The sequence below is a fragment of the Chlamydomonas reinhardtii genome, chromosome 3 (genome assembly GCF_000002595.2).
Source record: "Chlamydomonas reinhardtii strain CC-503 cw92 mt+ chromosome 3, whole genome shotgun sequence".
In the NCBI taxonomy this organism is placed as follows: Eukaryota; Viridiplantae; Chlorophyta; class Chlorophyceae; order Chlamydomonadales; family Chlamydomonadaceae; genus Chlamydomonas; species Chlamydomonas reinhardtii.
Window position 1 is genome coordinate 6,569,804 of NC_057006.1, and position 12,995 is coordinate 6,582,798.

General features: G+C 62.4%; 4 protein-coding genes across 4 annotated transcripts; 2 read left to right on the forward strand and 2 right to left on the reverse strand.

The window, feature by feature from the left end:
- The first annotated feature begins 275 nt into the window (after positions 1 to 275).
- Positions 276 to 4,869, forward strand: CHLRE_03g195950v5 (uncharacterized protein). The gene is made up of 7 exons (XM_043061248.1): positions 276 to 449; positions 689 to 785; positions 1,074 to 1,855; positions 2,118 to 2,606; positions 2,806 to 2,914; positions 3,050 to 3,134; positions 3,340 to 4,869. Exons 1-7 carry the CDS (start codon positions 403 to 405, stop codon positions 4,020 to 4,022), a joined length of 2,292 nt encoding a protein of 763 aa, XP_042926377.1. The 5' UTR covers positions 276 to 402; the 3' UTR covers positions 4,023 to 4,869.
- An 85-nt stretch (positions 4,870 to 4,954) lies between these two features.
- CHLRE_03g196000v5 (uncharacterized protein) lies at positions 4,955 to 7,965 on the reverse strand. Its single transcript, XM_043061249.1, has 10 exons — positions 7,815 to 7,965; positions 7,623 to 7,738; positions 7,397 to 7,465; positions 7,172 to 7,249; positions 6,871 to 7,040; positions 6,593 to 6,707; positions 6,094 to 6,478; positions 5,806 to 5,920; positions 5,503 to 5,626; positions 4,955 to 5,322 (listed from the first exon to the last, which is right to left on the reverse strand). The coding sequence occupies exons 1-10, from the start codon at positions 7,843 to 7,845 to the stop codon at positions 5,128 to 5,130; spliced, it is 1,398 nt and encodes a 465-aa protein (XP_042926378.1). The 5' UTR covers positions 7,846 to 7,965; the 3' UTR covers positions 4,955 to 5,127.
- Positions 7,966 to 8,075: 110 nt separating this feature from the next.
- Positions 8,076 to 9,717, forward strand: CHLRE_03g196050v5 (uncharacterized protein). The gene is made up of 4 exons (XM_001693076.2): positions 8,076 to 8,451; positions 8,612 to 8,813; positions 8,907 to 8,980; positions 9,178 to 9,717. Exons 1-4 carry the CDS (start codon positions 8,380 to 8,382, stop codon positions 9,358 to 9,360), a joined length of 531 nt encoding a protein of 176 aa, XP_001693128.1. The 5' UTR covers positions 8,076 to 8,379; the 3' UTR covers positions 9,361 to 9,717.
- Positions 9,718 to 9,719: 2 nt separating this feature from the next.
- On the reverse strand, positions 9,720 to 12,995 carry CHLRE_03g196100v5 (uncharacterized protein). The gene is made up of 7 exons (XM_001693235.3): positions 12,634 to 12,995; positions 12,213 to 12,462; positions 11,808 to 12,042; positions 11,192 to 11,505; positions 10,716 to 11,003; positions 10,368 to 10,599; positions 9,720 to 10,196 (listed from the first exon to the last, which is right to left on the reverse strand). The coding sequence occupies exons 1-7, from the start codon at positions 12,726 to 12,728 to the stop codon at positions 10,045 to 10,047; spliced, it is 1,566 nt and encodes a 521-aa protein (XP_001693287.1). The 5' UTR covers positions 12,729 to 12,995; the 3' UTR covers positions 9,720 to 10,044.

A 12,995-nucleotide genomic window follows, 5' to 3' on the forward strand; every position in this document is an offset into this window, starting at 1 on the left:
AGAAGGCCAGCCGAATGTCCGCAATAGCCGAAACTGGCATTTGGGTCTTTTCTGGTGCGTGAATCTGAGAGCAGCGCACCAAGCCCCACACAAGTGCCGGCAGGTGCATGTTGACAGAATTGTGGGCTTGGGCAAAGTCCTGGCCTGGGAAACATTCAGGAAATGGGCCAGGCCAAGATGGGGCGCAAGAACCGGAAAGGAAAGCCGGCCTCTGAGCCGGCCCCAGTCACCAAAACATCAAGCTAGCACTTGGGAACTAGCAGTTACCAGCATTCCTCACCTTGATTGACCTAAACCAGCGCCTCTTCTGTTGCGGGTGCCCCTGTTGCGAGAGACCTTGCCACTTCGAGCACCGCTTCCATTTCGCGGCCCTGCACTCTTTTAGTCCAGCCAAGCAAGGAAATGTGCCCAGTTGGCACAGAGCTTTGGAGCACGGGCGCGCTGCGCAGGTGAGCCGGCTCGGGGCCAGGCGTTGTGGGGCGCATTTTTCGGGCTGGTCAGCGCGTTGACGTTGGGCTCTCCTCGTGGTCAACTTGTGGGCACATTGTGGCTGAGTCTCCGAGACCGGTTCACGAAAGTGTCGAAGTGTTTCGGGCTCCGTGACATTTCGTGGTCCCAATTGGCCCGGCTGCCGAGTCCCTCCTGTCCCGGCTTGTCCCGTGTGTCCCTGTTCCTTTGGTGCATCCAGTGCGTCCAGCTCAATGGTCGGGGCCATCAGTGCTTCTGATGCTGCAACGCCGGCCCACTTCGATGGCCGCGCGTTGCGCATCGAAAGTGCCAACGGGGTCAGTACCTGCATTATTACCTGCATCACCACTGTGCAATGTATGTTCATGATCGCATCATGCATCTTTAGTCGGCTTGTTCACGTTCCGGCCTAGGCCGGGCTGACATGCGGGTCAGTCCATGAAGATGGATGCCTAACTCGGCCGCGCGCGGACCTTGAACGAGTCGCGCTGGTTCGGGCAAGCTCGCCAAAGCGCACGGGCTGCATCATACACCCTTCAGTCCGCATCCTTACTGAGCATAGCCCATCCTTGCTCCTACCTGCCCGCCCCCTTTCCTACGTGCAGGCTGCCAACCTGCAGGCCAAGCCACAGCAGTCGCCCGAGGCCAAGGCCACACCATCACCCGGCGGCGACCAGGCGCCGTTCAACAGCCCCCGCACGCAGCTGAGCGCCAGCGGGCCGCGCGCCGGCGGTGCCACGCCCCGCCGCCTGGACCTGGACTTCCTCGAGCCCGAGGGCAACGCCATCAGCGCACCCTCGCCGCCTGGCGGCAAGTCATCCCCCCAGCTACCGCAGTCTCCTGCCGCCCAGGCGCCACCCACATCCTCGCCGCCTCGCTCGCCTTCAAGCGCCCTATCATTTGACGTGGGCAGCGCCATCGCCGAGGCCATCTCCCTTGCGGTGCCAGCCATGCCTTCGCGCCTGCCCTCCGACTCGATGGTGGTGCTGCGCCGCACCTCGCTGGAGGTGGCGGTGGGCTCGAACGAGGCCTGGCAGCTAGACGTGCTGCTGGCACCGGGCGACACCGCCAGCGGCGTGGCGGTGCCGGAGTACGACCTGCCGGGATCCCGCGGGGGCGCGCTGACGCGCATGCGCTGCGAGAAGGTGCTGGTGGTGGTGCGGCCCACTGCGCTGGCGGCGCTGCACCGGCCCGAGCCCGTGCTGCCCAAGGCCATCCGCACCCAGGTGGACCAGGCGGCCGCCACCTCGGCCCGCAACCAGCAGGTCCGGCAGTCCGAGGGCGCCAGCCAGTACACGAGCCCGGGCGCCTTCCCGGTGCTGCTGGGGTACGACGTGCAGCCGGTGGAGGGCGGTAACGGCACCGTGCTCGAGTTCCTGACTTTCTGGTAAGTCCGTTTTGCGTTGTTGTTTGTTTAAGGGGCGGGTGACAGGTACTTATTTATTCCCAGCCCACAGGGGGGGGGCAGGCGGGCAGGGGTGTGGGTTTTAGCTGAGCACGTGCATGGGGCCTCGCCCACCGTTCCCCTGCAGTGATGAGCTATGAGGGTCAGAGAAGGACCCACGCACGCACAGTCGTGGTGTTTTGGCCTTTATTTCTTATTCACGATTGCCCGTTTCATTGCTTGCCACTGACGTGCCGATCTTCAGGGACTGCCCCGGCGGCTACTCCATTCCCGTCTGCAAGTGGCTGAGCCCTCGCATGGACAAGTGCGACGTGCTGCGCCAGGCCATCCGGAGCGGCATCCCCAACCTGTGCCCGCCGCTGGTCCTGGACGAGGTCAACGTGCGTTCTCGCACCCTGGCGCACAGCGCGGGTGGCGGCGCGGACAGCGACGACCCCATCCGCAACGTGGAGCAGCTTGAGGTCATGATGCCGGACGGCCGCATCGCGATCTGGGCCTGCAAGAGCGTGGAGGTGGCGGTGCCGGCAGAGGACCAGGCGGCGCTGTCGTGCGGCCTGGTGCTGGTGCCGACCAGCTTCAACCCTGCAGTGCGGGAGGTGGACGCCTGGGTGGCGGTGACGCAGCAGCTGCTCCGGGTGCGCGGCGAGGAGTCACTGGCGCGCTGCTTCCCGACCATGCACGGCTGGGACGTGCTTGAGCCCACACCTGGCACCTTCAAGTTTGTCATGTACATGTGAGTTGATTAAGGCGGGGGCAGGGTCGGAGGTGGTTCAGGTGTTAGTTAGTTGCTGCCCACCACACTACTGCCAGCGTCCCGCAGCATAAGCCCGCTAGCAGCTTACCTCGCACGCCCATTTGCCGGTCCTGTCTGCTTACTGCCGTTTGCCTCTGTGCGTGCTCCTCCTTGGCCGGCTTTGCTGGGCTCCACGCAGGGAGTGGATGGCCAACGGCAGCGCCCGGGACTTCCTGTTCGCCACCATGACCTCGGCGTCCGTGTCTGACGGAGAGGTGTACGGCAAGGTGCTGGACACCGTGGGCCAGGTGCGTGCGTGCGCGTGCATGGTGTGATGGGGCAGTGCTTCATCAGTACTGTGCCGGTCTGGTGTGACGCCCGCATCTCACCCCAGCCCCCACGTGCCGATTCTTCCTTCCCATGTCGCGGTCCTGCGCACGCAGCTTGTTGACCGGCTGGACGAGTGCGGCCGCGCCGGCATTGTGCTGGGCGACTTCAAAGTCCAGAACGTGCTCATCAACGCACTGGGTGAGTGGGTCACGCACGCACTGGTTGGGTTGCCCCGCATACTGGCGAGGGGGCACGCACGTGGCACGCTGCTTGCGTGCTACACTACACTGGCTAGGCCCCGTGCATAAGAAACATTCATCCCAAGTCCGCCGCCGCCATCCAGAACAAAGGCACCTGCCTGACTGAGTTCTTGCTCGCCCCATCCCTCCTCCGTTCCGTTCAGGCGAGGCCAAGCTGTCCGACCCGGACGGCGCCTGCCCGCTGGAGCCTCACGTCGTGCGGGCTGCCCTGACTCAGTCCAACCAGCTCGAGGCCGAGGCGCGCGCTGCCTGCACCGACTGCTGGGGCTGGTCAGCCATCTCCAAGTGCGCCACGGCGCCGGTGTGGGAGGCGCTGGCGCAGCACCCGGCCCCCAACCAGCCGTCCATGTGCACGGCCATCTACGCGCCGCCCGAGTTCTGGGTGGACTGGGCGGCGCAGCGGCTGGCGGACGGCGCGGCTGCGGGCCACACCTGTGCCGAGGACCTGGAGGCCATGAGGCTGGAGGCACAAGACGACCACAGGCACGGAGCCCGGGACCTGGTGTGCAGCCTGCAGCGCCAGCAGTGCGACACACACGGCGAGGCACTGCAGCAGCTGCAGGGCATGAACGGCGGCCGCAGCTACATGTGCGGCGCCTCGCACATCTACCTGCTCGGCGCGAGCATGAGCAACCTGCTGTGGACGGTGGAGGTCGAGCTGAGCGCGCGGCCGGGCGCGGCGTATGCGCAGCGGCTGGCGTTTGTGAGCGAGCTGCAGGACGTGATGTTGGGGCTGATGACTGAGGAGCCCGCCAGCCGGCCCAGCCTGCAGCAGCTGCGGCGCCGGCTGGCAGAGATGCGCGGTGACTGGTGCCTCTGGGGCTGAGGAGGGGCAGCGCGAGCGTGCTCGGTGCTCGTGGAGCGAGTCCTGGCAGGTTGCCAAGTTAAGTACACGCCATCATTCACATTCACCGCATGTCACCGCCGGAACCAACACGACAGGTGTCGTGTTGGTTCCGGCGGTGACATGCGGTGAATGTGAATGATGGCGTGTACTTCGTAACGTTGCACGGTATACGAAATGATAGGGCCTGTGGGTTCAGGCTTAGTTTTATAGCGGACGCCGATACGGGCGGGGAGGATGCAAACGCGCATCACAGGGTAGTGAATGCGTGCGCGTGGGTACTACTAAAACTAGAATTCGGAGCCTTAACAGCAGCTTCCCTTGAGTCCTTAATTGATTCTTGTTAAGGCTGATTGATTGGATTATAGCACATTGATTCTAGCAGATGCGCGGCATTACATGTTAAACACAGGGGTGAGCCGGGGTGGCAGTATGTGTCGGCCTGAACGGTGCGATGTTGCCTCGATGTGGTGGTGCCGAAAGGCACCGTTTATTGTGATTTGGGGTGTGTAGGTTAGCTGTTGCTCATGTCGAGGTCCCAGTCGGCTCGGGTCAAGTTTGTCGGCTTGATGCACTTGGGGTCGGTTAAACAGGTACCGTCACGCGGTACCCTAGTGACTAATCACATTGATTTTAGCGCAGGGCATGATCAGCTCTGTTTATGGCTGGTGGATACGGTGCGTTGGAGCGCCGGGAATCGGTAAGCTGTCAACTAAACGTGCTCTATAGAACTGGCGAAAGAGTTGGTGACATGGAGAAACTCAACCACATGCGAGGATGTGCGGTATGGGCTGACAAGCATGCCCAGCAGTTGTAAGGCGCACTAGACTGGATACATGCGTACGCCTCATCCCGCCATTGGGGGTGGACAGCTGCGAGAGCAGGGCACGTCAGGGTCGGCGCGCACGATGCAAGCACTACGGGGCTTACATTGCTTTTTGGCACCAGTGCGTTATGTCCCACATATCAAGCGGGTGCACTGGCCCACTGGGTTTCGCCCCGCTCCAGCATCGCATTGCAACCTGGACAATTTGCCATACCATTTCATCACTCGCGTCCGGCCTCCCCATGCAACACAAGTTTCTCTTCAAAAGTCAAGTGCCTTGCTGCCACCCCCGGGTGCCGGCGGCCCGCCGCACAGCAGTGCTGCCGTGCTCTTGCTGGCGGTCTTGGCCGCCACAACTCCTGCAGCCCCAGCCGCCCCCCGCGGCCCCCCCTTCATATACGCCTCCTGCGCGCGCGCCGTCGCCTCCGCGAGCCGCTCCTCTGCGTCCGGGTCCACCTGCATGCCGGGTTTGTGTAGGGAGGTATGGCTCCCATCTTGCACAGATTCTGTAGGGTGATGCCTTTCCCGGTAACTTATTGCGGCCTAACGCTCAGCTCCCTTGTTGTATCGCGCACACCGGCAATTCCACTGGCATGCCCTGTTAAGTGGACTACCGTACACACGAAAGCACCTCACCTCCACGACGCTGAGCCCCAGCCGCCGCCGCTTGTGCCGCACCACGTGCAGCACTCCGTCGCAGGTGCGGGGGCCCAGCATGCCCGCCGAGCACAGCTTGCGGACACTGAGTAGCGCCACCGCACTGTGGGGCAGGGAGGGCGCGCAGATCCCAGATGGCAAGACAGCGCCGACCGCAACAACACTACTGAAGTCCCCACAAGTTCTCAGCCCCATCAACATGTCCCTCTAAGCCCCCCTTCGACCACAGTCCTTGGACCGCGGCTCTCCCCTCCCACCTCCGCCATCACTGACGCCACCCACCTGGCCGGGTCAGGCAGCAGGCGGTGTAGCTGCGAGTCGTCTGACAGCGGGTCCAGACCCAACACACTGTCAGCCAAGTGCGGCAGCCGGCTGGCAGTTCCCGCACTCAGCAGGCCTGTGGTAGGAGAGGGAGAAGCCAAGGATACCGTAATGTCATCTGTGGGCTGAAGAACACTCGGCTCGGGCAAACCGCTAGGACATATCGGCAGCCTGCCGAGCAATGTGTCGATTTGGCTGGATGTCGGCACCTGCAACCCTGCCCTGCCCTGTCTCGCCGTTGCGGCGCACCTGCCGGCACCGTCACCATGACTGCGCACCGCGCCCGTAGCGCCCGCTGCCGCACGTTGTAAAGCAGCCGCAGCAGCTCCACCTCCTGCTGCTGACGCGCGCCCTCGCCCTGGGCCTGCAGCGAGCCTAGACCCAGGCTGCTGCTACAGCCACTGCCACCCCTGGCCCACCACCCCAGGCTGCCGGCTGACTCGATCACCAGGCGCCCGACCGGCTCTGGCCCTCGCCGGGCAGCAGCTGCGGCTGCCAGCACCGCTGCGGCGGAGCCCGGGGCTGCCACTGCTGTTGCGTGGTCGGGTGCAGAAGGCGCGAGCGATGAGAGAAAGGCCCCGGCGCGCTCATCCGCTGCTGCGTAGGCGGCTGGCCCACTGCACTCCGCCACTTCCTACACACAGCAGTCCAAGCCATGTAATTCTCTTATCGGAAGTGACCTGCGCTTTGCATCGCGCTCATTGCCGACTAACATTTGTGTGCTACTATCATGGCACGGCGCACTCACCAGCGCTGCGCCGCGTAGCGCCTCCTCCCCGATCGGCCGTGTCAGGTCATAGCTGTGGCACCACTCGCGCCCAACACCCGCGGCAACAGCCGCGCCCGCACGTGCGAATGACGACCTGTGCGCGCAGAGCGATAGGCAGCAACCGACGAGTCAGCTGCCTCCAACACATCACCCCACAGCCGACGTCACCCATCCAGCTGCCAATTCTGTATTCCCTGTGTCGGGCATGGCCCAGCCCCCCCCCCCCCCCACACACACACACACAGCACCAGACCCACTTCGCGCCGGTGGTTGTGGACGCCGATGCTCCAGACCGCCCCGACATGCTCGCCGCCGACTGTGCCCGCTGCGGCTGCTGCTGTGGCTCGTCCTTTATGTATTTGCGGTACTGCCACGCAATGCGCAGCTCAGGTTGCTCCTTCTCCGCCGCTGCGTCGTCCGACGAGGACTATGCGCGGGGTCCGGCAGCGGCAGGATGGGTGGAGGTTCAGACACACCGTTCACGCATGTACATCGCGACATGGCATGTAGCGACAAGGTAGTGACCGGCTGACTGCAGCGCCCGGGTCACAATCATACCTGAGATGCGCTGGCCTCTGCAGGCAGGAATGCCCCTGGCCCGCCGGCCGGCGGCGATGCGCTTAGCCACATTACTTTCTGTGCAAGGCATACGGACAAGCAACACGTGATGGTTAAAGACGTACATCAGCTTTTACGCATATACTGGGGCTCCCACACTGTGCATATCATGCTTCGGTACAGAATTCATCTGCGGGCCCCTCAAGCTCTTCCCCGACCCGATACCTGTCGGCACGCCACGCCCTCTGCCATGAAGTACCGCATCAGATTCAAGTGCTGCCCAGAATAGGGATCCTGGCAAGGGTAAAATGAAAGTGATAGGTCCTTCTGGTTGTCCATGCTATCCAGCACGTGTGGGTAATCAGCAGTGTGCGCAACGAGACACCAAAGGTTGCGTCAGAGTGGTGGCACTGGTGGCAAAGCATGCGCAGCAGGGTGCGCCCCGACGCACCTCAAGCACAAGCAGGACAGATGACAGCGGTAGGCCACCTCCAAGGATCCGGTCCAGGTCCACCAGGCCCATGGACACCAGCGTCTGGCCATGCAGGCCTGGGCGGGTGCCCATGTCTGCGTGCGCAAGTCGGGGTGCACGGGGTCAGGCTCCCGACCGCGACATTCCCAGCTCCACTGACCGGTCTCTTACCCGCAGTGCCTGCCCTGCGGAAGGCGCTCATGGCCTGGCTGTGGTTTACGAGGCGCCGCAAGCTGAGCGGTTGTCAAGTCTTCTCCCGTCTCCGGGGCCGCATGAGCAAGGCAGTGGAATGATTATTTCGCTCCTGCACTACATAATTAGAAGAAGGAATGCAGGGCAACTTAGGGTCCTTTGTGAAATCGGCCTTGGATCCAAGCGGCTGTTTCTTTGAGTTTCGCGACGCTACGGTTTAAGCAGCAGCCTTAATGACATATTCCTCGTCTCCACGAAAGCCATCTACTGAACGTACTATCTAGCAAAGTTCAAGTTGACTTTTGTCTCTCTCCGCTTAGCACCTTGCGCGCTCCTTGTCATGCGATTGCACAACTAAGCGGTCATTTATTGAGCTGCGCTGTCATCCTCAATAAGCTTCGCTGAATTGGAAGCCCAGCTTGTCCAAACATCCCAGTTTGGCTTGCTGAACATTCTTGCGCAGCTTCACGCTGTCGCTAACCTGTAATTTTGCAAGCAAACTTGAGGAGACCGCTGCGACAGCACCTGGCGTGCAGCTGCCAACATGGCGGAGCTGCACGTCATCGGGCAAATCCAGGGTGCTATCGGCTTCCCCAGCCAGAACCTGTTCTGCAAGGTATGGCCATGCGGTAGGCTATTTTGACAACAAGGGGCGCAGGGGTATCGGGGAGTGGTTCGTGGCACGCAGTGGGCTAAGCCTGCCACGGTCCGCGGCAGCACATTCGACGACCTCGTCCCTTGACTGACCCCTGCTGCAATTGCTTGCGATACCCTAGTGGGGAGTCGCTGCAGGGCGAAGCTGGGAGCTACTAGAGGGTTTGGACTCTGGGCAGACGCAACTCGACCTGGCACCAGAGGGGGAGCCGGTCGTGTGGGCCCATCCACTTGACCTCCACTACGCATGTCGCGGCCTAGCCGGCTGGCCAAAGCTATACTTCCAAGTCTGGAGCCAGGACGTACATGGCCGAAATGACATATGTAAGTTGCGCCGCTGGTTGGCACTTACTCTGAGGTCAAACATATGGTGGCAGTCCCATTGCTCAGTGACACTTTTCCACGTCGGGGGCACAGGCGGGTACGGCTTTTGCCACGTGCCGACGGCGCCGGGGCAATACGAGATTGAATGCCCCACGTGGATACCGGAGGTGAGCGTACCACCTTCGGGCGTATGCAGGGATGCTTGGTGCAGCTGTCCTGCCTGCACCAGCACTACCTATATGCGCGCGGCTCGTGGTTGGGCTCGGGTCATGACGGCACCAGGCTGGGTCCTCTGCTCCCTGTGACCCTAAACCGGCCCTAATCTTAATTCCCCATTTCTCCCAAACCCATCTGTCTCTGTCAGGGCACTGCGGGCGAGCGCATTGCGGCGTTCTTCCTGGGCGGCAATCCCCGGCTCAAGTACGAGGAGGTGGTGTACACGCCCGGAGATCGCTTCCGCCTCAACACCGTGTCGGCGGGGTTGGTGCAGGTGCAGCTGGGCGTCATTGTCAAGGACTTTGAGCGCAACCACGTGCACTTTGGGTGATGGCTGAGCTGATAAGGGGTCGGGGGCGGGGATGGTGGTTGTTGGAGTGGGTAGAGGCATCGCCGGTGTTGGGATGGCTGTGTGTGCTGGTGGGAGGTGAGGCGGAGGTATGATGGAACAGGTGACCCTGACAGCAGATGCGGATGCGATCAGTTGCCAGCTGTAAAATAATTCATAGCAAGGAGTGCTGGGCGTGAGTGCTAGGTAGCGAGTGGGGCACCTTTCCTTGCTTCGGCGTCGGTGACTCCGACAACTAGTTAAGGATGGCAAAGGACTGCTCAGAGGAGAAGTGCGCATATGGCGAAGTGCCTTGGGTTCCGGAGGTAACGGAGTGAAGGAGCTGCCTCACCGGCGAAACAGATGTGGCTGGCTTACATGCCTGCAGCGCCGCAGCGACCCGCAGTGCACTGTGTCGCCGGATTCTGGCCCGTTATTTCCCACACAATAGCGTGTACATGCCTGTACATTGTGTGAGCATGTCCGCGACACCACCCGCATACAGCAGTTCCAACACAGCGCATAACAGAAGCCATTCGGCGCAAATGCAGCACCGTGTTTCATGTGCAGCCTACCGCTTTCCCCTAGTCAGCACTCCCATCGCCACGCCACCAAGTCCCTCTCCAGCCTGCCATCGTAGCACAAGCCATGCCGCACCGTACCCCGCCTCGTCCTCTAGCTTGGGCATCACTCGTTGCCGTGTCCAGAGGAGTTGTCCAGTGCGGCCTTGCTCTCCGCCAGGAACACGCGGATGCGCATCACCAGCGCCTCCCGCCCGCGCATGTGCTGCTCAAAGCTGTTCATGTACTGGTAGATATAGTTGTACAGATTCGCGGCGTCTGTACGCGAGTGGAGGATTGGAGGAAAGGAAACGAGGGATGGAGGGCGGGGCCTGGTGAGTGGTGTCCAGCAAACAACGCGAAAGCACAAGTCAATTGGACTGGCCTTCTGCAACTTGACCACAGGCGTGGCGCAGCAGGCTGACTCATGCGCCTTGGCCGCCGACTCACCCTCGGAGTCACTGGTGTAAATGGTGTCCCACGCCACCAGCTGCGCGCACTGAAGGATGGTCATCAGCCGCCAGTAGTCCACCTTCTTGTCCTTGCTCCGCCGCAGCGCCTCCACCACCGCTCGCGCCGCGGTGGGGCTACTGTCAGGCCCCAGCAGCGCCTGGAGCTCAGACGCCGCCGACGTGCCGCGCCGGCTGGCACCCGCCGCACCGTGCTTGGTCCACGGCAGGTTCTGGAAAACACACGCGGGGATTGACATGGAAGCACAGTACTTACCAGCATCCCTGCGACTTTGCGACTACCATACCGTTCGTCTTCCTCTGCATGTCCTCCCTACCAGTCACTCACGTGCGGTACCACCTTGCGCATCAAATGCATCGCCATGGCCTGCCGCCAGCCGCGTAGCCGCTCACTGCTTCCCGGCAGCGACGCCAGCAATCGCCACGTGGCGCGCGGGCTCGGCCCCAACTCCAGCGCCTGCACCGCGCTGTCCTCTCCCACCCGCCGCCACAGGCGCTCCTCCCAGGGCTCCATCACTGCCTCCACAGCGGCCCGCGCCTCCAGGTACAGCACGGCGCACATGTCGGGGTCCAGCAGCAGCCGCAGCAACACCTGCAGCAGTGACTTCCCGGCGGCCTGCGCACGGGAGTGTGAACGAAGGAGCGGGCGGTGGCTGGGTCGTCAAGCACATGTCGGGGGCGGGATGCGAAGACGCGGACACGTGGTTACAGACCACGCAATGCACTCAACCTGGCCGTGCTCTATGCCAGCCAGTCCACAGTCTGCATGCACTAGCCCGACATGCGACGCTGCCTGGCACCCACCTGCGCCGCGTTGTCATAGCCGGCATCCAGCTGCCCGGCGCTGTGCAGCCCCACCAGGTCCACCAGTAGCCGCAGCACGCACTGCAGGTTGGGGATGCGGGCAGCGGCTGAGGTGCCGCTGCCGCCTGCGCCGCTGCTACTGGGACCCGCTGCACCGCCCGCGCCCGCCTGCTCGCCTGCGTCCTCCTGCCCTGCGCTCCGCTTGCGGCTGCCGCCACTACCTCTCCCGCCGTGGCCTTGACCGTGCGAGGGCAGGAAGCCCGTGGCCACGAAGAAGCTGTGAAAGTCAACAACCTGGGGCACCCAGCCCATCTCTGCAAAAAGGAAGACAATGGGGTAAGAGGTGCTAAGAATGCGGATGTTACAGAGGGGACAGTCCCAGCACCCGAAGACGCCGAGCCATCACGTGCTAAGAGGTAATAGGTATCGCGATGAGGCACAGCGCCTGAGAAACTGAAAGGCTCCCCAGCCGCAATTCTCGTGGCGATGCGGGTTGATGGGCCGATGGGCTCCGGCTACATCTAGTACCTTGCAGCTTCGGTCCCACTGCTACACAGTGCGGTCATCCACTGTAGATTGGCGTAAGTGGTAAAGCTATCCGTTGTGCAAAGCGTACCTGACCGCGTTGTGGACCGGTAGTACTCCACCGCCTGCTGGTACGCGGCGTAGGGCTGCTCGCCGTAGCACACCAGCTGCCACAGCACGCGCAGCACAGGTGTAGCCGTGTCCGGCGTGAAGGCTCCCAGGAAGTCAAACAGCTGCCGGGTGCCTATTAGCTGCTGCAGCAGCACCTCGCCCTCTGCGCCCGCCAGCGGTAGCTGCAGCGGGCTCACATCCACAGCCGGCAGCGGCTGCATGCAGAGCACCGTGCATGGCAGTCAGTACTACGCAAGCGCAGGGTACACCACATACCCGTACCAATTACTTTCCCTTGCATTCATCATGGCACTGCAGCGCTCAGCGCCGAAATGGAAGGAGTAAGGCGTTGTGCAGCGCCGTGTGCACCCCCCGCACTGCTCACTTGTTGCAGCGTCAGGCATAGCGGCTCCAGCGAAGGCGGCTCCACCTCTTCCTCGCCCTGCGCGCCCGCGTCCTCAACAGGCTCATCGGCGTCCTCCGCTAGCGCCAGCGCCTCCGCATCCGCATCCGCGTGCTTTTCCAAGCATTGCTCCTGCAGCCGCGCGTTCGCCTCCTCCCGGCGGGCGGCCTCGGCGGCACGCTTACGGCGCGCCTCAGTGATCTTGGCGATCTCCTTGGCGGGATCTCCCAGACTGCGGAAGGGTGTTTGCATTTCCACGAAGGCGCTTGGTACTTGTTGCGCAGGACGGCCAGCGCCCACGCAGAAGTCCGACCGGGCCTCTGTGGCACGCTCTCCCCACCACGAACCGCGAGCCACACCAACCCCGAGCCCCAAAGCCTGAAGACTGCTAAGCAGCACCCACCTCTCCAGGCTTTGCATACATGCTTGCAAGTTGAACTCCGGCAATGCCTTGTTGTTTTCTATCTCCTTGAACGTCTCACGAAAGTCCTCAGCCATGGCTGCCGATGCTATACGCCGGCCTAATGCGCGCACAGGTCTCAAGTGTTTAGAAGGAGCTACCAGAAAAAGATTGAAACTGCCATTTTGTTTCCCGCGCAGTGACAGCTCGACACCGCAAGGCTACGGGAATGAGCGAGCTACAGTCAAAATTTATGAGCTCAAGTGCAAAGAGCTGAATTGGCCAGGGCCGGCCGGGCTGGGGCTAAGTTGGCCCGATCGCAGCACGCCCATCACCACAAAAGAATCACAGTTTTCATTCTCATT

Bases quoted from the DNA above. Each gene is read 5' to 3' on its own strand.
- CHLRE_03g195950v5 (XM_043061248.1), top strand. From the start codon at position 403: ATGTGCCCAGTTGGCACAGAGCTTTGGAGCACGGGCGCGCTGCGCAG. The intron at 450-688 runs GTGAGCCGGCTC...TGGTGCATCCAG, and splicing joins AGCACGGGCGCGCTGCGCAG to TGCGTCCAGCTCAATGGTCG. The intron at 786-1,073 runs GTCAGTACCTGC...TCCTACGTGCAG, and splicing joins GCATCGAAAGTGCCAACGGG to GCTGCCAACCTGCAGGCCAA.
- CHLRE_03g196000v5 (XM_043061249.1), bottom strand. From the start codon at position 7,845: ATGAGCGCCTTCCGCAGGGCAGGCACTGCGG. The intron at 6,708-6,870 runs GTGGGTCTGGTG...CTGCGCGCACAG, and splicing joins TCCACAACCACCGGCGCGAA to GTCGTCATTCGCACGTGCGG. The intron at 5,627-5,805 runs GTGGGTGGCGTC...CCTGCCCCACAG, and splicing joins CTGCTGCCTGACCCGGCCAG to TGCGGTGGCGCTACTCAGTG.
- CHLRE_03g196050v5 (XM_001693076.2), top strand. From the start codon at position 8,380: ATGGCGGAGCTGCACGTCATCGGGCAAATCCAGGGTGCTATCGGCTTC. The intron at 8,452-8,611 runs GTATGGCCATGC...GCGATACCCTAG, and splicing joins GCCAGAACCTGTTCTGCAAG to TGGGGAGTCGCTGCAGGGCG. The intron at 8,981-9,177 runs GTGAGCGTACCA...TGTCTCTGTCAG, and splicing joins GCCCCACGTGGATACCGGAG to GGCACTGCGGGCGAGCGCAT.
- CHLRE_03g196100v5 (XM_001693235.3), bottom strand. From the start codon at position 12,728: ATGGCTGAGGACTTTCGTGAGACGTTCAAGGAGATAGAAAACAACAAG. The intron at 12,463-12,633 runs GTGGGTGCTGCT...ACCCTTCCGCAG, and splicing joins TGTATGCAAAGCCTGGAGAG to TCTGGGAGATCCCGCCAAGG. The intron at 11,506-11,807 runs GTACGCTTTGCA...TCCTTTTTGCAG, and splicing joins CCGGTCCACAACGCGGTCAG to AGATGGGCTGGGTGCCCCAG.